Raw genomic sequence first — 21630 nt, 5'->3', positions numbered from 1 at the left:
ACTGAAGAGGCCAAACAAGGGGGAGGGTCCTCGGGAAAGGAAAGGAAGGACAAGAGTTGGGAGCATTGTGTTGCTGTATCTGGATCCCTGCCCTGGCTCCCACATTAGTGTATAGCCTCTTTGTCCTTTTGAAATGGACCAACCACCCTCTCCTGCCTTGATGTTGTCCACAGGCCTATGAGTGACTCGTCTAGCTCCACTGGCCTCCAGATGCTCTGTGTGTGCCCTGCACACCATGCTGGTCCCTGGGCCTCCTTCTAAAACTCGCACTGCCCTCCTACTGCATATCCGATCTTCTACACAGCTTCCCTCCCCCTGCTCTTAACTGATCTCCTTAAGACACCTGAGCCCTCCAGCTTGGCTTCTAGATGTACAACAGAAGCCTCTGGGTGCTCAGAAAAAACTGTGTGTGAGTTAGGTTCTCATGTAACCCAGGCTGGCCTCATTTGCCATATAGCTGAGGATGTCCTTGAACTTCTGATCCCATTGCCTCCACCTTGGGAGTTCCAGGGTAACAAGCATGTACCACTACTCACAGTTTTATGCAAACTGAACCCAAGGCTTCTTGCATGCTAGGCAAGATCTCTACCAATTAAGTTGCATCCCCATCCTGAAGATATGCAGGATTTGGTAGGAGAGCAAAGCCTGAGATGTTACCACAGCCCCCTCCCCAGCTCCACCTCATCAAGACCACCTCCTGGTCTTCCCAGATGGCTCATGCTGAAGGTTGTCTAGCTATAGACCCTTGGTACAGGGCAGCAGGCAGCTCTAAGAAGCTCCAAGAAGCATCTTGGGGGATCAGCAAGCCTAAGACCTCACTACCCATCTGACCTGCCTGCTGTAACCTCCAGGTGGCTCTGCTGTCACAGGTTCTCAGGATGTTCATCGCTGACTAGCATGTCTAAGGGAGGCCTTCTAGTAATACCACTTTAGTCACTGCAGACACCAGCTTCCTAGCACCTGGTGCAGGTACCTGTCCCCAGGGAAACCTGACAGTCCCTCCAGTTTATTCACAGCCTCCATGTGGACACTTCTGCCATCACCCACCCCAACAGCTAAACAACTACCCTCCATCCCCACTCTGTTCCCTTATTTCTACTCCATTTGTCAGCAGATTTCACCCTCTTTGGTAAGGGGTGATGAGCTAGACTCAGGCAAGACTCTTTCCCCAAAATAGTTTTTTGAGAAGAAAATTCCAGCCACCAGACACATTCTTCCCAGCCCTACTGACTCACAAAAGTAGGCCAAGGAGGCCATGCTCAATACTCCACAGCCATTTGGTTTAAAAATGGGGAATGTCTGTGGGTCCCAAGAACTCTCAGGAACAGATCACCACTAGGCAAGAGAAGGATAGGGTCAGGTCTGGGGATGGGAGAGCGCCCTTGTGTCAGAGCAGGCAACTCCCAAGAAACAAATAGATTTAATTATATTGAACACAGCAATTGATTTTTTTTTCTTCTAAATAAACACACAAAGGAAATAGTAACAGGCATTTGTTTCTGACGAGAATCAATTGACCCCAAATTGGGAGAAAATCTAGAAATACAAACAAGTGCAAGAAAAAGTGATTCAGCTACCTGGGCTTCTCCAGTGAGAAAGGCAGGGAAGGAGAGAAAACAGCTTTGGCCCTTTCCCACTGAGGAGCTTCTGTGAGTCTCTGCTCTCCCCATCATGGTCCCAACAACTAAAAGTGGGAGAGCAGCTACCAATCGCTGAGTACTGGCTGAGAGTAAAGATACATATTGACTGTGTTAATGAACCCTCATACTGTCCCAGTGTAGGATGCACTCTTATTCCATTTCTCAGATGAGATCATTGAGGCCCCTTGTCCCAGGTTACACAACCTGGATGCAGCGGAGCTGGGACTCACAAACCCAGTAGTCCCCAAACTCAAGCCTGTTTGCTATCCCGTCCTGAGAGGTTAACCTGGCACCTTCAAGTGGTATTGGATTTCAGGGGAAGAAGCCTTGGCCCCAGTAGGTACTGGTAAAAAGCCATACCCAGCTCCTACTGATCTTCCAGTTAGAATGGAAGGCACGCATCAGCACTCCCCAGACCCAACAAGGCCAAGCTCAGGAAATGTTTGGTGCCCCCGGAGAAGTAGGAAGGGAGTTGCTGGAGGAGCTCTGCTCTGTGGCTCCCTGCATCCCTGGTTTACTGGCTGCACCCTGTATGGTGGCCCCGTCATCAGCAAGATAAACTATGTCATGTTGAAGTGCATCACAGGCCTCATTTGCCAAAGCACCGTGCAATGCCGTGTGAGTGATAAAAGGCCTAAGAGTAATGGGCTGTGTGCTCCATGCTCTGGTTTAATCTCCTAAAGCTTCCTTTTGTTTCTTGGTCATGGACTTGTGTACACATGTTTGTTTTCAACTAACCCAGCTCTGGGAGTGTACCTAATTACCTTAAGAAGGGATTATTAGCCCTGTTAACTAAAACTCCCTAATCTATGAGGCCAAGGATTCAAAAGCAGCCTTCAGGATAGGATTAAGACAAAAAGCTAACTGTGACAGAATGAAATTGGGGCTGGCTTTCCTCCCACTGTGGGACAACAGTTGCACATTCCACTGGAAGACATTCCCCCATTATGTCTGGCTCAAGTAGGAACTCACTTAAATATCTGTAGGCTGGAGGGGTGGACAGAGAGACAATCCAGCCCTCTCCATGACAGTGGCTGGATTGGTGGGCAGATGGACAAGTGAGCCCCCTCTGACAGTGGCACTGTTGGGGGAGGGAGTTGTTTTGTTTGGGTTGTTTGTTTGTTTTTCCCAGATAGGGTTTCTCTGTGTAACAGCTCTGATTGTCCTGGAACTAGCTCTGTAGACCAGGCTGCTCTTGAACTCACAGAGATCCGGCTGCTTCTGCCTCCCAAGTGCTGGGATTAAAGGCATGCTTGTTTGTTTGTTTTTTAAGATTTGTTTATTATGTATACAGTGTTATGTGTGTTTGCACACCAGAAGAGGGCTCCAGATCTCATTACAGATGGTTGTGAGCCACATGTGGTTGCTGAGAATTGAACTCAGGACCTCTGGAAGAGCAGCCAGTGCTCTTGACCTAACCGCTGAGCCATCTCTCCAGCCACCCCCCCCCCATAGTGGCACTGTTTATTGCACACTGGAATGTGTGCAGCAACTGCATATGAATGGGATGGATAAAGGGATTGATGGTAGAACATTCTCTCAAGACTACAGGGGACATTTGACATAACAGCCCCATATTTTCTCTCCAGGTGACATGTGCACCATGGCTGGCTATGCTCGTCTCAAAAATGTCCTTCTGGCACTCCAGAGCCGAAGACAGCCGCTCCAGCAAGGAACCAACAGGCAGAACCTCACCTCCCAGAAGCGTCTCTTGGTGGAATCTCTGTTTAAGGACTTGGATATTGATGGCAATGGCCACCTTAGCAGCTTGGAGCTGGCTCAGGTGGGTACAGCATTCAACAGGGACTGTGGAGAGAGCCCGGATGGCACATGTTGAGGAGAAACATTCCTTTGCAGGGACAGTTGTTTGTAACTCTCTGTCACAGTTGCCAGTGGGGCCCCTCTCCTGTCCTTCCTAGGATTCACAGCTTGTTGTCAGCACCCCTGACAGTGTCTTACACACAAAATCCTGTCCATGTCTCCTTGCCACCTGCCATCTCAGCCTATGTTTACAAACCCCTTTTGATGCTTCTTCAGCTTGCAGGCAAAGCATCCCTCAGAGGGGCTGCCCAGTGGTGTTTTCCTCAGAAAGCCAGTCTTTGCCGTTTTTTGAGCCTGTCACTTTCTACAACAGAAATGTCAAAGGGGAAACAGTACTTGTTACAGTGAGCATCTTTGGTGCTCCGACCTGGGGGTCCCCAAGGCCTCTGCCCAGTGACAGTACTATACTTTGGCATCCAAATAACAATGACCCAATCCCCTCCCCAGCTGTTTTACTTGTGGGAAGCCCTGTGTCCATCCCATTAAAGGTGCTAATCTGAGAATGCCTATGGATCTGACCCTGAGGTATGCCTCTTCCCCAAAGGCTTTGGGTTAGAAGGTATCACTCTATCCAACTTTAAGGAGGTGCCTGGGTGGTTAGTGTCTATATCACAGAAGAAGCAAGAATGAGCAATATCACTCCCTGGGGCCACCGCCACTGCCACTGCCAGGGAGAAGCTCAGAGGGTTCTGGTGGCAGGAAGGCTGGTGTGGAACAGAAGGGCCATGTAAATAGAAGCGAGGAAATGAGTGCAGCTTTCCCAGGCAAGTGGACCATGGAGACTACTCTGCCCCAGAGGCTACAAAGTGGTCACCCAGGGGAGAGGTGACAGGATGAGTTCTCACCTTTGATGCCATGACACAAAAGGATAGTCTGGAGGCTGGGGCAGTGGCTCAGTGGATGAGACACCTGCTTTGTGAGTGTTTGCACCAGAGTTTGGGTACCCAGAAGCCATGTAAAAGCCAAGTGGTTGTGGAGTCACCCTGTAAATCCCGTATAAAGGAAACAGAGAAGCCTGGAGCAAGCTCTGGTACACATGAGAGGCCCTGCCTCAAGAGTGCTGAGAGCAGTCAAGAAAGGCCTCCGTGTGTGTGTACACACATGTGCAGCACTCACACGCAAGCATGCAGACACACATGCTCCACAATAGCAATCAAGCTGATAGCCAGATCAAGTTGATAGCCTGTGGTGGATAAACATCTCCTTGATGTTCTATGTAGGGACAGGAGCTAAGAATGCAAGCTTCAGAGCCAAAGCAGCATGTAGTCAAGATCTATGATGTGTTTAGCATTGTCACATGGCACACGGGATGTTCCTGGTGGGCAGCAGCATCGCCATTGTCATCATCATCATCATTATCATTATTGCTCCCACCTCATCCTCCAGTGTCCTCTCGTCTAGGATCGGGACTGCTACCGTCCCGCTTCACAGATGTTTTCAGAGGAGGAACTGAGGCTCTAGGGACGAAAGAAAGCAGTGACTCGGTTCCACTCACCACACAAACCTCATCATCCTAGGAAGTCTGCTGTCCACAGATGGCATGGCGCCATCGGGCCAGCATATCGCTACTCTTGTCAGTAATATTCAGTCCTCAGCTCTAGCTAGACCCCAAGGAGCAGGGCTAGGAGCCCTCATATGATAAGAATGACTCTGGGAAAGCCCAGAGGTCTTGCTGGTTATTACTATCTGCAGGGAAACACACATCTGTCATTCCTCATACTACAGACTGAGCAGGAAGCATAGGGCAAATGACATCAGACTGCCCTGGGCAGAGGCAGCTGTGAGCACTGGGTACCCAGACCCACATGGGTCCCCACAGACCTTCTTGGGTTCATTGCTCTAACCTGGCAGAGATGTGGCTAGAGGCACCTGAAGCCATTAAAAAGCATGGTAATTGGACTATGATTTCCTCTTTAAATTTTAATATATTTAAAGTCCATCTCGTAAATCCACCAAGCAGAGCCCAGCTAATGTGGGTCTTGCCTTGACACTGAATCAGAGGTGCCCGAGGAAAGAACCCGTCAGTTCTATGAAAAGTTAATCAATTTCCAATGTAGAAATAGACAAAGGGAAATTTCCATCTTCTGAAGATTGATCTGAGGCGTCATGGTTGATCTCCTTTTTATCGAACACGCTCACTTGCTGGGTGAAGGGTCATTATTTTTTTTAACATTATCACATTAAATTGCCTTTAATATAGCCAACCAAGCTGGTAATGTTAAACAAAGAGAAAAATGCCTCTATCTCCACCCCCAAAATAAAGCAAAAACGTTTCCTCTCTCTTGATTTCCTTTGTAGTATCTCCCTTACCCATCCTGTGGCTCTCAGCACTCAGCTAAGTGAGGGTACATGGAAATTCTACCCACATGACCTTTAATGTGGCTGACTGTGATGGAGGAATGGGTTCTATATCTTGTGGGTTAAACCATAACCACAGAGGATACCACCAGAGTCCACCAATAGCTCCTAAATCAGGATCCTGGCTGAAGGGTGGCATTTGTGGCCCTGGAAGAACAAGGCAGGCTCAGGTCTCACTGTAGCTCAAACCTGAAATGCCCTGGTAGACTCATGAGTCTGGTGATGTTGTTTGGGAAGGTTGTAGAACCTGTGAGAGATAGAATCTTACTGGAGGAAATATGTCACTGGGAGTGGGCCTTGAGGCTTGATAGCCTGATCCTCACCTCGCATTGCATTCACCCTGTGTTTCCTGAGTGGAGATGAAACCTGTTAGCCAGCACCCTGCTTGCCACCGTACCTTCCCTGCCACTGCCATGTCTTCCATGACTCAGTGGCACTCTATTGCCAGGAACTCTGAAAAATCTTTTCTCCCTTTAAGTTGCCTTTGCCAGAGTGTGTTTTATCACAGGAACAGAAATGTAACTGAGACAAATCTGGTCAGCAACTGCTTTCTGGGTATGTGCCACGGCAAGCAAACTCTCTTACCAGTGGTTAGGGCTGGTGCATGGTTGAGGGGCATGAATATGATGATGAAATATGGCATGTTCTTTTTCTCATTGCTGTGCTATAATACCTATCAAGAAGCAACCTGGGGAGAGGGGTTGACTTCTGGATTACAGTTTGAGGGGATACAGTGGTGAGAATATACAGGAACAAGAGCATGAGGCTGCTGGTCACCCTGCGTCATCAATCAGAAAGATGAGTACCAGTGTTGATCAGGTTTTACAATTCCTTCCTCCCTCCCTTATTCAGTCTGGGCGGGTCTTCCCTCCTACCTTAAACCTCTCTGGTGTCTTCTAGATCATTCCAACAATAGTCAGCCTGACAGTGAAAAATAACTATCACACATAGTGGCTTGGGTTCCTACCCTGAGGTCAGCTGCTCGCTGGCTTCCTGGGATCAAGCTCTTCTCTAGTCTGTTTCCCTATTAACAGCACAAGTGACAGACAAGTGACCCCAAAGAGTCTTCCTCACTTAGATCCCCTGGCTCTGTGCACCAGTCATGGAGACCATGGACCTGATGCCCAGCACTTCCTTCTCAGGGCCTCAGTTTCCTTATTTATAAAGTGAAGGGTTCAAATCAGACCAGAATACAGATCTCTGGGTACCTGCATGGCTTTGGAATTGCCCTGAGTCCTGAGGAAATGAGGGAATGAAGAAAGGATGGACGTACAGACACACACACAACTGGGATGGGTGGTCATTCACTGTCATGGAGATGCACCAACAACAGCCTAGAAATCCAGCTTATTGTATACATCTGAATTTAGAAAGCAAGTCCATTATATACAGGGTTTTGCTAATCTGGATTGGGTTTTCTATAGGAAAGAAGATCAGTCCGCAGCCATCCAGGAGGAGGGGGCTGTGGTCCATACTGTCTGCACACAGTGTCAACATCTGCACATGGACCCAGGGGAGCCTTTGCCATTTCCCTCATGCCAACCTAGGAAAGGTTTTGCCTTTCCCATAGGTCTGAGGCATTGGATTCTTTGATGTGGTCATGGTCATGCCAACAACACACATTTACTAGGGATTTCATTCATCCCCACACCCTAAGGCCTGTTATGCTTCCCTGAGTCCCCACTAGACCTGTGACATTTTCCAGCACCATCCGTGATGCTGAGCTCCTTGGTGACTCTGGCTTTGTCTCTTCTCACCTCACAGTATGTACTAAAGGAGCAGGACCTGGATGGTTCCCTGAAGGGATGCTCACCGGGCGATCTCCTGCAATTTGATGACTATAACAGTGACGGCTCCTTGACTCTTGGAGAGTTCTACACAGCCTTCCGTAAGTAAGATCTCTGCACAGGGCTGTGGGAATGGGAACGAATTTTCTGATATTCCCATGGCTTGGTAGTGATGTGGCATCAGGAGTCTGGACTGCAGGTAGATAGAACATGTGAGCCTGGCTTTAGCAGTCCTCCAGGATTTGGCTTAGATATAAAAGAAGTTGAGATTGTTCTGTACAAGCTGGAGTTATAAGAAAGAGGCAAAATAAGGTGAATGGGAAGGAGAGGGCTCGCCAACCCTCTTCCCTTTGAATAAGTACGACCTTCATTGATGGAGGGATGTGGGGCTGTAACTACAGCAGAGCTGTAACAACAATCCTCTTGACTGCATACCATGTGATTTTTCCTGGGGAGAAATGAAGATGTGTCTATTCACCTCACAAATGACATCAGTGACAGACCACAGAAATGAGTCCATTCAAGTCTGGCTTAGTGAACCAGGGGAGTTACTGGAGTTACTTAACAGACTCAAAGGTGGCAGCATCGCAGAAAAGCCCACTCTAACATGGGCAATGGCTTTACAGGTTAACAACTTTCCTGCAGGGCGTGAAGGCAACTCTACTGGCCAGAAGGTCTCCTCTTACCTCCAATTTCTATTACTTAGATAACTTGAGGGAGAGGGTCCTGTGAATCTTGTGGATTTCAGGAGCTTCCTGTCCTTGTTTCATTTACTTCCTGGGTCATAAGCTCCCCTCCTTCCTTCAGGAGGGAATGTTTCCATTCAGGGAAGACTGTTCTACATCCCTGAAGGCCACTGGGCTCCAATGAGGAGCCCTACCTGGAGGGAGACTCCGAGGGAGGGGCTGGAGGCATGGCCAGACAGAAGCTGGACCCAGTCACTACCCAAGGACAATGGAGAAAGTCTCTATGTTCAAGAGAGGTAGTGGGATAGCTAGAGAAGCCCCAGACAGTATGTACTCCTGTTGTATTGGGAGTGGGGGCCCTCAATGAGCAAGCAACTCTCAGGGAAAAAACAAACAAACAAAAGCTTCTTTAGTTAATGTGCTGTTATAGCCTCTAGCTATTGCCCAAAGAGGCTATATCAGAAACGTTTCATAGGGTTAGGGATTGTCATAACTTTGTGACCATGTTAGGGTGGTCTTTTTATCCCCACCCCAAAGCAGAATTTTCCCAGAACTAAGCAAGTTTTACAGAAAGTGAAATGTGCAGTTTCTAGTTAAGACAGCTTGTGTCTTTAGCAAACAGGATTTGCTGTCTAAGTGAATATTGGTGGTGGCCACTTCTCAAAGGAGAGAGCAGATGCACACCTCTTTCAGGAAATGGAAGCAGTGGGCAGGTTTCCAAGAGCCACGGTCAGTAGTTCAGTCTTAGCTCTGTGGTCTCAGATGAGAGGCAGCTTCTTATCCCTGTGTAACTTCCCATTCCCTAAGTCGGTTTGCTAATCATAGTCTTGACACTTGTTTCCCTTTTCTTTTTCCACTCCTTTGAAAACAGGGGAGTTGCCCTGAGTGGTTCCCTGGTGTGTGCCAAACCTGGAGATGACCTGCTTGAGATTCCATCAAGCTAATTCTGGGTGGGGCTTGCTGACATGAGAGGTAACCTCAGAGAGGTCCACCAGGGCCCACACTGAGGGGAGGGCACCTAGTATGCTGGACCCACACTAGAAGCCAAAAGAATTTCCTTTACTGTAAGCAGAGGAAGCCCCTTTATATCCAAGGGTACTCTGGCCCACTTAGAGCAGATAGTGTATGCGCCCTGTGCCATGCTTATGATGACCTGCAAGCTCCTGTAGCCACAGCCCCATGGTAGGCATTAACCTTGGGGAGGCCGTCTGAGCTCCTGAAGACACTGAACATCCTAAGCCATGGAATTTAGGATTCTTCCTCCTAGCACTCATGAGGATTTCATCTTCCCAGAAGGTATCCCTGCAGTGTAGTGACACTTCTTTGAGCTCTGGCTATTCCCAAGAGACAGTTCTTCTGTCTTGTTGGCAAAAGGAGTTTTATGACAAATAGAAGACATATTTGAAAGACATAAAGGAGAGAAGCAAGTAATTTTTCTCTGCAGGAATTTCCCGTGTGCCTAGTGTGGTTCTGTGGGGAAAGCAAAGGCTTTCCAGTTCACAGGCTCTTTGGTGTCCAGGGTTACCAGTCAGGCACTACTACAAGGCTTTGTTTGATGTACTACAATTATGTTTGGTCTCTGTCATCCTCATCCTTGGCAACTAGTAGAGCCTGATGATACTAGTTCCTGATAAAGTGTGAGTGACTTATAAGCTTGTCCTATTGCTAGAAGTATCAAGAGATTATTCCCAAAATAAATGTTGAATTTTTAAAATGTTTAGGGAGTAGACTATTAAAAATCAGGAACTTTGTAAACACACAGTTGAGTGGGCAGTAACTCTAAATCCACAGTGGTGGGGATCTTAACACCTCCGATATCCACAACCACATAAAGTCTACCCAAAAAGGAAGAGTCATTGTTATTGTTGTTGTTATTATTGTTATTCAGAGAAACATTTACTAAGTGTTGACCTGAGTAGCACAAGAGAGACCCTTCATGCTGACCCTAGTGCTTGTGTTCGTCACTAGTCTCTCTATCCACTCCCCTTGATAACTCTAGTCCCACAGAACTCAGAAGGACCAGGGAAACAGTGTCAGAAGGTACAACAGCCAGACTCATTCTCCAAGTCAGGAAGTGGCATGGTTTCTGGGGACAGATCACTTCAGGAATGCTGCCTAAATGTCAACTCCTCTGTAGAAAGATCTAGATCACCTCAAAGGCACACCTGTGCCATACAGGGAGGGAGTATCTCGATTGGGTAAGTTGAGATGAGAAGGCCCACCCCTAGATGTGAGCAGAACCATCCTGTGGGCAGGAGTCCTAGACTGCTTGAAAAAGGGTAAGACAACCTGGGCACCAGTATGCATCTCTCTCTACCTCCTGACTGTGTATACAATATGACCAGCTGCCACACACTGCTACTGCTTGCTGTGCCTTCCCTGCCATGATAGCCTGTATCCTCTCAAACTGTGAGCCAAAGTAAACCCTCTCTTCCTAAAGTAGCTTTTGTCAGGCAGTTGATGACAGCAATAAGTAAAGAAATTAATTCAGCTATGTACCACCACCCATGTGGGCCAATGATGGCAGATCCTCTATCCTGGGAATGGATCTGGAGCCAAACAGCAATTTTTTCCTGAGAAAATGCAACCATCTCTACTCCCATGTAAACAGATAGGTTCTTGATTGTCTATATAAACAAGAGCCACTGTAGGAAAGAGGGCACACTGTCCCTTCAGCTTAGCCATAGCTCTCAGGCAGGCTACCCTGATGTCTGTGCCTTCCATGCCCGGATTATTATTTGAAAAGCTTTGTAATCATCATTTTTGAAGCAAATTAGATTCTGCGGTTGCCTTGGACTTGTTTTGAGCCAGGCAGCCAAACCATTTATCACAGCCCAACACAAATAATAGATATGCAATAAAATGTAAACTTGCAGCCACTGAGGAAGCCACAAAATGAGTTAACCCAGCTATAAAGACCTGACATCCTGAGGCTCTGAGCATCTGGGGATCAATGGCTTTTCAAAGTTATAGGAACTGCATGCTAATTTCCAGAGCTGTAGTGATAGATGTTTGGCTCAGTGAGTTCTAAATAAGTAATTAAAATGAGACATACAGGTATAACTGATTCCCTAAAATGTGGTGGGAATTCAGGAAATCTCACTAAAAGCCCATTGTATCTTACCAATCTCAGCAACAATATTTTAGATTTAATTTTAACAGTGGGCATTGATGACCTGGAATAAGTTGAGAATTTGGAATTTCATTTAGGCTACAAGGTAGGGTGGAGGATGCCGAGGGGTTCCAGCCCCACAGCCTTCTGAAGAAATCTCAGTCACTTTATTGGAGATGGTAGGTCTTGGAGTGATGGCACACACCTTTCATTCTTGGGAGGCAAAAGTGAATGCATCTCTATGAGTTCTGGGCCATCCAGGGGTATGTAATAAGACCGTGTCTCAAAACAACAAACAAACAAAAATGATGTGTCTGGGTATTTGTCCTACAGAAATGACATGTATTGATGAGTGTGGTGAGGATGGAGAGGAAGGCTTCCTCAGAAGCCCACCTTCTGGTGAGCTGGTTTGCAGTACACAGCTTGTTAAAGACTAGGCACAGAGTTCCATGGCTACTAGCTGCCTTTCTAAGTGACTTGGTTCATGATGAGGTTGCATCTCACTCCCAGCTTTAGGAAGTAGGTGATTGCCTCACTCTGGGAAGAGGACACAGGACAGGTGTTCTACCTCTCTGTTCCCCCACAACCTGCGTGCACACCTGTTTGTGTGTGTGTGTGTGTGTGTGTGTGTGTGTGTGTGTGAATGCAGGAGTGTGGAGGTCAAACAATAACCTAGGATATAGTTTCTTGGTCACTGCCTACCTTGGTTTTTGAAAGGGTTTCTCACTGGCCTGGAACTCATCAAGTAGTCAGGGCTGCCTGGAGGGCAAGCCCCAGGGATCTGTCTCTCTTCCTCCCTGGTACTAGATTGGGATTACAGTCATGTGCCACCAGGCTGAGCCTTTTTAAAAAAAAAAGCAGGGCAGAGGTGGAGGAGGGGGACAATTCTATGATAAAACACAAGTCCCTGTGCTTGCAAAGCAAGCACTTTAGCAACTGAGTCTCCTCTGCCCTGCATCCATCTCTTTCTGACCATCAGTCAGGGCTAGGACTCGCATCCCAGTCACCCATCCCACACAGTGACAGGCATGAAAGATGAAGGTGGCCTCCCTGTCTCACTCCATCTATCAACTAAACATTTGTTTTCAAGTCGCTTTTGACACCCCAGATCAAAGTCAGACCTAGGAACTAAAGGCACAGTGTCCTCTCTGCATGTGTCCTCCATCTTCCTCCCTTCCACCCCCACAGCCACCTGTCCCTGCTGTGGCAGAGACCCAGGTTCCAGGGCCACCGGAAAGCCAGATGCAAGCTGGTCCTGACTGTTCATCACAGTCAATTAACTCAAAAGTCACTCACCTAAAAAAGCTTCTCAGTTCTGCATATTTTTACACTTTTCCAAACGTTCAAGTTGGGATCATGGGGGAAGAAACAGGTCACTTAAATGAGGGCTGGTTTTTTTTTTTTTTTTCTCTCTGTCTTTAAATTCATTATCAGTTTCTTCTTCTTTTTAGAAAGCCACTTGTCTGCATAATTAATCCTCTGAGGGCAAGCCCAGCAAATGAGTGGGTGGGGGCAGGTGTTGAGCAGTCGCTGCCACATGCTTCACACAGTAACACTCCAGCTCAGCAGGGACCCCAGGGTGCTGACAGGGTGGGAATCTGACCTAGGCCTCCCTCTGGCACTTGGGAGCTCCCTGCATACAGAAAGGGGAAAGCTATGATCTCCTCACTGCCTGTCTCTTGTAGTCAGGGCAACTCTGAATCAGAGGGACCATTCACCTGGTGAAGCTGCACATGTTTCCCAACATCTTTGCTGCAAAGTGGAAGGGAGGAACAGTCTGGCTGCTCCCCTGAAGCCAATAACGGCTGCCACCCTTCCACACTTCCATACCCACCTCCACAAACCCAGCGGTCACCAAGGTGGTGAAAGAAGACAAGCTTTAGCGAGTTTTCTCAAATGTAGCTGGACTTTCTTTTGTGAGACTGTCAACTCCCCAATAACAACGTGGAGAGCTAATATTAATTATGAAAACTTGGCCTTTAGCTTTGGCTTTTAACCAACAAGCTCTTATAACTTAAATTACGTGCTTTTATTAATCTACATTTTGCCACGTGGCTTGGTTACCTGGCCTCTGTACTGTATATCCAACTTGCTCCGCCGCCCACTGGTGTCTCATGAGCCTAGGTTCATATCCTCTTCCTCTCTCTTCCCTGATATCCTGGCTATCCTCTCCTACACAGCTATTGGTCATTTAGCTCTTTATTAAGCCAATCAGAGGGCACCTTGGTAAGAACACAACTTCACAGTGTACAAAAAGATTTAACGACAACCACCAGCACTAACTGGCTCTCTTGGGCTCTCTGCCCATATAGGGTGAGTCTGACTGCGGGTGAAGGCAGGTCCTGCTTCACCTTTGACCTTTAGCTCATAGCAGTGAGGCCAGGCTAGAAGGGGGGTTCAGAGCCAGCACACCATCTCAGGGTCTGTGTATGTCGGCATCACTGTAGTTGGCAATGGGATCTTGTAGCCATAGAGACACCTAGCATTTAACATGTGCCACTACTGTGCACTGAGACCACTTTCTTAGAGAAAGAAACAAATTGAGTGAAGTTTAAGTAGCCAACCTGAGGTCACACAGTCAGCAAGTAGCAGAATTGGGGTTGCCCTTGGACATGATTCCAGAAACTTCTTAAGCATTTAAACTCACGTGGCATTCCCCTCTACATTCTCCAGGGAGAAATGTGCTGTACCCACACTTCTAGGTCATCCCAATGGTCTTTCCCCATCAAGATCACTTTCTCACTTTCTCACATCGACCAAGCCCTGTACCCCATCCTCTAGGACAGTCCGGGCTTGTGTCTGCTCCTCACCCTCTTCCTCTTCCTCTCCCTCAGCATCTTCCTCCTCCTCTTCTTCCTCCTCTATCCACTTTGAAGTCTCAAAATCACATTGCCTCTTTCTCATCTTGGTAGTTTGCTTCTAACTGCAACTGCATTGTGAGGCCCAGCATTTCCAGCCTTTGTCTGGAGCTCAGTCTTCCTTTTTTAAGATCACAGCTGGAAGCTGTCAATGGCCTCAGTGCAAAGCAACTGAATAGTAGAAAATGAACTAATTACAGGTTGTTATTGAAAATCTATTATATACAAATTGCAAAAGGAAATCATTAAAATATGATGCTTGGTGGTTTGGGTTTTTTTTTTTAACCTTCCTCTTGGAGGGAGAGGCAGGGTAGGGTGTCTAGAAACCTTGTCCATCATCATCCTAAAGGCTGTAGAGTCAACTCATGTTCGTGGGATCAGACAGCCCAGCCTGACTTTATACTTCATGGAGAAACTAAAAATTCTGCATGGAGCTCTCTGGATATTAGTAAATACTTTAAAATGGCTGCAGAGGAGGCAAAAGATTTGGTTACAGGGATATAAATGAGAACAATTGAAATGTCAGCCTTTTACAGGATAGCGCCGTATTGCCATCATGAATCTCACTGTTTTCTTGCAAAGCTCTTGTAGGAACTTTAATGCACAATTCAGCACTGAAGATTATATTTCTGATTTCCAAGCTTGTTCCCCTGAATCATAGTGTTGGGGAGGCTTGGGGTGTGCAAGCCTGGGTGATCCAAAGCCTATAACCTCAATGAGGATCCTTGTGTGGCCAAGGTTGCCTTCAAGGCTCCAAGCAAAAGCCCAGCAAATTTACAACAAAGAATGAGAGCCCCAGCAACCTGCTACCTACTTGGCCTGCTAGGAGCACCCTCATTTTCTAGTGGGCGTGGCTGATGGGGAATGTGAGGCATCTGATGATGACCAGGTACTCTAGAGTATGAGGAAGCACACTTGAAAGACTGTTATGGTTTATATGTGGAGTGTCTCCACAAGCTCATGTGTCAACACTTTGTCCCCAACTGGTGGCAGGCACTATTTTGGGAGATTGTAGAACCTTGCAGAAATAGAGCCTAGATGGAGGAAGTCAGTTTCTGGGAATGGGGATGGTCTTAAGGTTTATGATCCAGCTCTACTTATTGTCCTGTCTTCCTGGTTACTCAGACCTAAGCCTGTCTTCTCCTACCACCTCTTTTCAGATGCAGTAACAGTTCCTTGCAAAACCCTACAGCTACCATTACGAGGGCCCGGTCTGTGGTCTGCACAAGGAATGTGTCCTGGGGTAGGGGTGGTGAGGAAGTGGTTAGAGGAAATCCATGACAGGATACAGTGACTGAGTGAGCATCAGTCACACTCAATACCAAACCCCAGTAGCAGGGTAACCCTTGGTGAGAGCAGGCTGAAGAGTCATACCCTAGGAACCAAGAAGCTATGGGTAGGTAGAAAGAGGAGTTTGATGCCTACACAGCTACTTAAACATCAGTCAGGCACCACCAGATGCTGCCTCATCTTAAATTCCTCATACATCAGCCTCTTCTTACCATGTCTCTCACAGGGCACCCACCACTCCATCCCTAGAGGCCAAGGTGGCTTCTGACTATCCCAGAACTTAGCCTCTCCTTGCAGCTGCCCTCTGGGCCCAAGGTTGATACAGGGAGAATGGTAGGTGGCTGGAATATTGGCAAAGGCCATAAAGCTATAGGATATCCATAGAGATAGCATTGAAAACACACTGGTACCTGGCAATAGGTTCAAATGTGTGTTCAGAGCACCCATCACTTGGCATCCCTCACTGATAGATAATCTTGGTGGCAGCTGACAACCTAGGAGTTCCCAAGAAGCTTTCACTGAGCCCTAGCCTGGCAGAAGCTGCCATAACCAAGTTCAGGGCTACATTGCTCACACTCAGGACACAGCAAGGTATTAAAGGGTTGAGTTGGCCTGTGGCCAGCTCAGAGTGAGTGAATGGGGGTGGATCAGATAGACACCGAGAATTAGAGGTCATATAACTCAGCATTGACATATTCCTGGTACTGGCCAAGAGCCCTACCGGCCTCTAATATGTGTAGTCATTGAATGAACAGATGGGCCTGGAGTGGACAGGTTCCATCCCTATGGGAGGTCAGGGTTCCCATGTCTCCTTGTATCATATCATCCAGCACAGGGCACAGAATGCAAGCAAGGTAAATCAGACCCCCATCATCCTGCTGGGTGCTGACCAGGCCTTCTAAAACACAGCCCTGTCCTCCCCAAGGAGCCATGAGACCTGAGAACACTGGCATATGAGTAACAGATAACAGGTGACCAGAACTTCCTCATGAAGCTTGGGGCTCTGGGTTTGGAAAGGAAGAAAAGTTGTGGAATGTCTTCCAGAGAGGTAGGGAGTTGAGAAAGCAGTAGTGGTCACATCCAGAGGGGGTCTTGGCCTCAGCAACAGTCCTGTATTAACCAGGGTTCTCTAAAGGAATGGGACTGATAGAATGAAAAATGTATGCATGTGTGTGCACACACATGCGTGGGCTTGCAGGCTGTGGTCAGGCAATGGTCCAGCAATGGTGACTACAAGTTAAAAGGGGCAGGAATCTTGTAGTTCACGGGCTAGGTGTCTCAGCAGTACCAGAATGTGACTGAAATCCCAAGGATTCCTGAAGAACTGCTGGTCTTCAGTCTGTGCTGGAATCTGAAAGAAGTAGGTTCTCACACCAGGATAGAAGAAGCAGCCAGTGAGAGTGAGGGCAGGCACACAAAAAGCAACAGTTTCCTTCTCCTGTGTCCTTCCATGTGGGCTGCTCTCAGAAGGTGTAGCTCAGATTTAGGGTGAGTCTTCTCACCTCAAATGATCCAATCAAGAAAAACCCTCACAAGCATGCTCAACTATGTGGGTTTTAGTTGATTTCAGAGTAGTCACGTTGACAACCAAGATTAACCATTACAAGCCCCATGCCCCCAACCGAAATACATGTCTGCCATGGGGGCCAGCTGATGAATTGTGTCGTACAGAGGCTGCTTCCAGCCAAAGGTGTGATGGAGTGTACCTTCCCAGACATGAGGGAGCAGTGGGAGGTGTCTGAAGGCCTCACAGAGCATCCTTTCAGGGAGGGTGGCTCCTACTGGCAGGGGAGCAGTTGGCAGCTGCTTCTGACTTGAGAAGGAAGCCAGTGTGTTTGTACTGCAGATGCTGTAACCATAAAAGAATGACCTGAGCCGGTCCCCTGAGTCCCCCAAGTCGATTCTCCATCCTACAGAGGCTGAATGTCCACTTCAGAATATTCAGGGCCAGACTCTCTGCAGCCTCCCCTCCCTCACCTGCCTTCCAGCCGTGGCTTGGGGAGAATTTGGAAAGAAACCCTTGTGAAGGGGAAGCAGACACTGCGCTGGCCTGAGGGAGGGTTCAGAGCAGCTGTGTAGCTGCTGATTAATAGCTCTGGGCCATGGCAGCTTTGAGGGAGAAAGGGAGAAGGAGGACCTCTCAGTTAAATGGAACTAGGAGGAGGTTTGAGGAATGTGTGGCCATGTGGGTCCCATGTGAGCCTCTGTGCTATGTCTGCATACCTTTGAAGTCAGAAGAGCTGATTGATCTCGCCTGGAATGAAGGGCAGAGACCCAGCCCAAGCCCATGATCCCTTGCTCCCAGACCACAGGCTCTCTGTAAGCAGCCTTGGCCAGGCCGCCAGGCAGATAAAATATTAAAGAACTTCAGAGTCTAAGAAGTTTCACTCTAAATGGGTTGTGTCAGACTGGACCAACTGAACTAAAGAACAGCGTCTCAGAAGGCCATGGGCCCTTGCCAACTGTAATGTTTGCAAGCAAAATGGCTTCCAGATGCCCAGGATGCAGGAAGTAGTCTCCACCATTAAGGGACAGTGTGACATTGCAATGGCTACAACCCAGGCTTCAGTAGCCAGCTTGGTGCATGAGGATGGCCTCCTGGATGCTAGTCTCTGCTCCTGATCCTCAGGAGAGGATGCTGCTGCCAAGAGTTCTTCCAGACTGAATGGCTTCATGAGCACCTGTTGCTTAGTGTCAGCAGGACAGTGAACGCCCACGTGAACTAAGACACACCCACAGATGTCAAATGGCTCGGCAGCCACATGTTCCCACTGCCATAGCCACCAGTTGCTCCCACCAATTTGCCTGCCCACCATGGTGAGCTATATCCCTTTAGAGTGTGAGGCCAGAGAGACCAATGCTCCATGAAGTTGTTTTCTGCCAGGTAGCAGAAACAACCACGAGAAAAAATGACCAATGCATGCCCTAAATTGAAGTGACTGGTGTCATTTGCCTAGAATCTGCTCCAGGCAAGCTCTGGGCTTAGCTCTGAGAAGACAGTGGTAGCATAGTAGGTTTATCCCTGTCCCCATATCTGCAAATTGCCTACTGAGGAAAATGGTTCAGGGCCCACAGTGGGGCAGTCCACCCAGGATGGGCATCTGCCATGTGGACAGGACCTGGTGCCAATTCACAGGGCAGAGGCACCACAACTCAAAAGCTAAGCACTGCAGGTCCTCAGCATGTGGCAGAGCTGGCTTCTGAAGCCACATCATTAATTTCTGGTAATAACCTAGTGTTAGTAGCTGATACTAAGCCCATCTAGGTGAATTCATTAATCCTAACAACAGTCTAGGAGAGAGGAACTATGCCTTTTTACAGATGAAGCCCAAAGGCCCCGTGCATTTGATAACTTGCCCATTTTCCAGACCCAGTAAGCTACAGGACAGGGCTTGAATCCTGGAGACTGGCTTCAAAGCCCAAACTCCTGCCTGTGCTGCTGACTCTCAGGTACCCGAGACAGTTTTGCTCGCCAGCATGTACTTCATGGGCGCCCTTTGGCACCTCAGATTTGGCAGCTATTGTCTTTGCAGGTCCCTGTAGTTTTGGGGGGGGGTCAAAGAACACACTGTTGATCCTAACTCTACCCTGTCCCACTCCCACACCCTATCCCACAGTGGCCAGTCCAACCCAGCACCTGCTTCTAGAATCTGTGAAGGACCCAATCAGGTTTTGGGGCTGAATCCATAGTGGGCCAGACCAATTTGGCAAGCTCTTTCTGGATCTCCAGTGTCCAGCCTCAGGCATCTTTGAGTAGACAGATGCACTTGTGACCTGGCAGGTACACGGGATTCACACACAGGAAGCAAAGAGCAGGAGGCTTTGGCCGGTGACTGAACCAAGACTTTTGTTACTACTTAGAACATTCATTGCATTAGCAAAATGTATTGCATCACTTTATGACAATTCTTATGAAAAGAGAGGCATGTAGCCACAGTTAGAGATGGAGAAACTGAGGCACTGAGACCAAGGACCTGGCAGGGATCATGGTAACTCCAGAGCCCCCATCTGTATGTCCTGAGAGACCTCATGCCACCCTCAAGTCCACACATTGGCTTAAGGACCCTTGGGGTTTCCATGTGCTATCTCTTTTTTTCCCCTAATTTACTCCATCTTTCTATTCATTAATCAAGGGACTGATTCTTTCCCTGACTGTCAGTGATGTTGTAAAACTCAATTAATACCCTTTCACAAAATGCTTTGAGATTCCACATGTGGGATAGGACACATTAGCACAACATTATATTTTTGGTGATACTGTTTGACGAGAAATATCATCCCATTGATGCCTATAGAGAGCCTCTATTTCAAAGGGCTTTGATGGACTGTGCCAGTCAGAAGATGTAGGCACTGAGCTAGAGAGATGGCTCAGCAGCCAAGAGTACTTCCTACACTTCCAGAGGACCTCACAACCACTTGTAACTCCAACTCCAGGAGATCTAATTTCTGCTTCTGGCCTCTGCAGGCAGGTGAACACGTATGTGTGTGTATGCATGCACACACGTGCGCGCGCGCACACACACACACAAACAATTTAAAGTATATATACATATAGTACAGTGAGAGGTATTCAAGGCATCCCCTGTAGTAGCTTTCCTGATTTCCCCATCACCCCCATCACTCCTGGAATCAGCACCAGGGTCACCCACACAATGCTCCCTGGCAGGGCATGTGTGGGCATGAAGGTTCTGCAGGCCTGGGAGCAAAACTCATGTTGGCAGAACTTCCACTGCAAGTGGTGGAGGGGGGCTCCTGCATGAGGTCCACCAAACCACACTGGGGGTGCTTTAAGAACACACAGAAGGAGGGCAGGACAGGGTGGGCAGTAGGCAACAAAGTTTACCTATGGTATATCAGGGATGTCTCCTCCAGAAAAACAAACCAACAAACAAAGGACAGCTAAGCCTTATGCTAAGACTGGGAAAGATGAAACCCAGCCATTCTGTTAAGACTAGGTCTGCACTTTGGAAAGAAGAGTGAGATGCCCAGAAGCCAGTTTGAGAAACATTTTGTCACTAAGTGAAACAAAATGTTTGGAGGGTAGAGTGTGATACTTTTCCTGGGGAGACAAAGAAAAAAGGTCTGTTCGCCCCAGATAAGAAAGAGTTGGTATCTGGATGCTGTTTTAAGCCATACAGTTGGACAAGGCCATTGAGTTGCTGAAGGTGGTTAGACAACAGCCAAGACTACTGGAAAGAAGTCAGGGAGATGGGGGTGCACCAGGGTAACACAGGGGGATGCCAGCACCAAGGGAGGAGAAAGCCAAGTGCAGGGTCCTGGGAGCCAGAGAAGGAAGCAGCCAGCTGGTGGGAGGTCTGGATGGAGTGCAAGAAGAGAGCAGGCCTTCATTGGTCTTTGCAACTTTAAAGAGTTTTTCCTCCATGAAGTGGCATGGGAGGGGAGACAAAAGTCTCAAATGGGCTCTGGACAGAGTTGGAAGGGACCGATGGCAGAGAGCCTTTCTGAGGCTGTGCTGGGATGAAGCAAAGGAGTTTGGGACAACTGATCCGGCAGAGTTGGCACAACCAAGGAACTAAAAAGGAAATAGGTATTCTCTAGATACCAGGGGATGGATGCCAACACAGCCACTTCAGCACGAGGTGGTAGTCGGGTCGCAAGACGGTGGAGTGACCAGCCCAGCCCATGGCAATCCTCCTTCAGGCCACTATCTGGCCTCAGAGAAGGGACTAGAAAGGACCCATTTTAATTTTCTTCTTGGGCCTCCACATGACAAAGGAGAAATATTACCCAACATTATTATCTCTCAGAAAATACTCTCTGGAGCCATAAAAAGGGAAATACAGCAAAGCCAGCCCACGAAGGCTGCCCCTAAATCAGCAGCTTCTAAATTACTACGGTGGTACTCTCTAATTCCTGTGGATGAAAACGTTAAAGATGACAATGTCCCTTTAAATCAAACTCCCTGGGACTTGCTGGGAAGAGTCACTGGGTTTCCCCCTCTCCCTCTCTCCCCCCTCCCCAGATCTTTTTTTTTTTTGTCTCTTTTCACCTTGTAATAAGATATAAATCATAACTTGTGGGAGCAAGCTCTAGTAAGCAAGCTGTGAACATGGATTT

At 47.9% G+C, this 21630-nt stretch overlaps 1 protein-coding gene across 1 annotated transcript in view; it reads left to right on the top strand.

The window, feature by feature from the left end:
• Fstl4 (follistatin like 4) overlaps positions 1-21630 on the top strand; it is a 397613-nt gene that overhangs the window by 283117 nt on the left and 92866 nt on the right. Inside the window, exons 5-6 of the mRNA XM_051180724.1 lie at positions 3230-3423; positions 7584-7707. Coding sequence (XP_051036681.1) covers positions 3230-3423; positions 7584-7707 — 318 coding nt within the window. The remainder of the gene's footprint in view (positions 1-3229; positions 3424-7583; positions 7708-21630) is intronic.

Source organism: Phodopus roborovskii, unplaced genomic scaffold, assembly GCF_943737965.1.
Source record: "Phodopus roborovskii unplaced genomic scaffold, PHOROB, whole genome shotgun sequence".
Lineage (NCBI taxonomy): Eukaryota > Metazoa > Chordata > Mammalia > Rodentia > Cricetidae > Phodopus > Phodopus roborovskii.
Note: the sequence above shows the minus strand (reverse complement) of the source record. Positions and strands in the feature narration are given on the sequence as shown.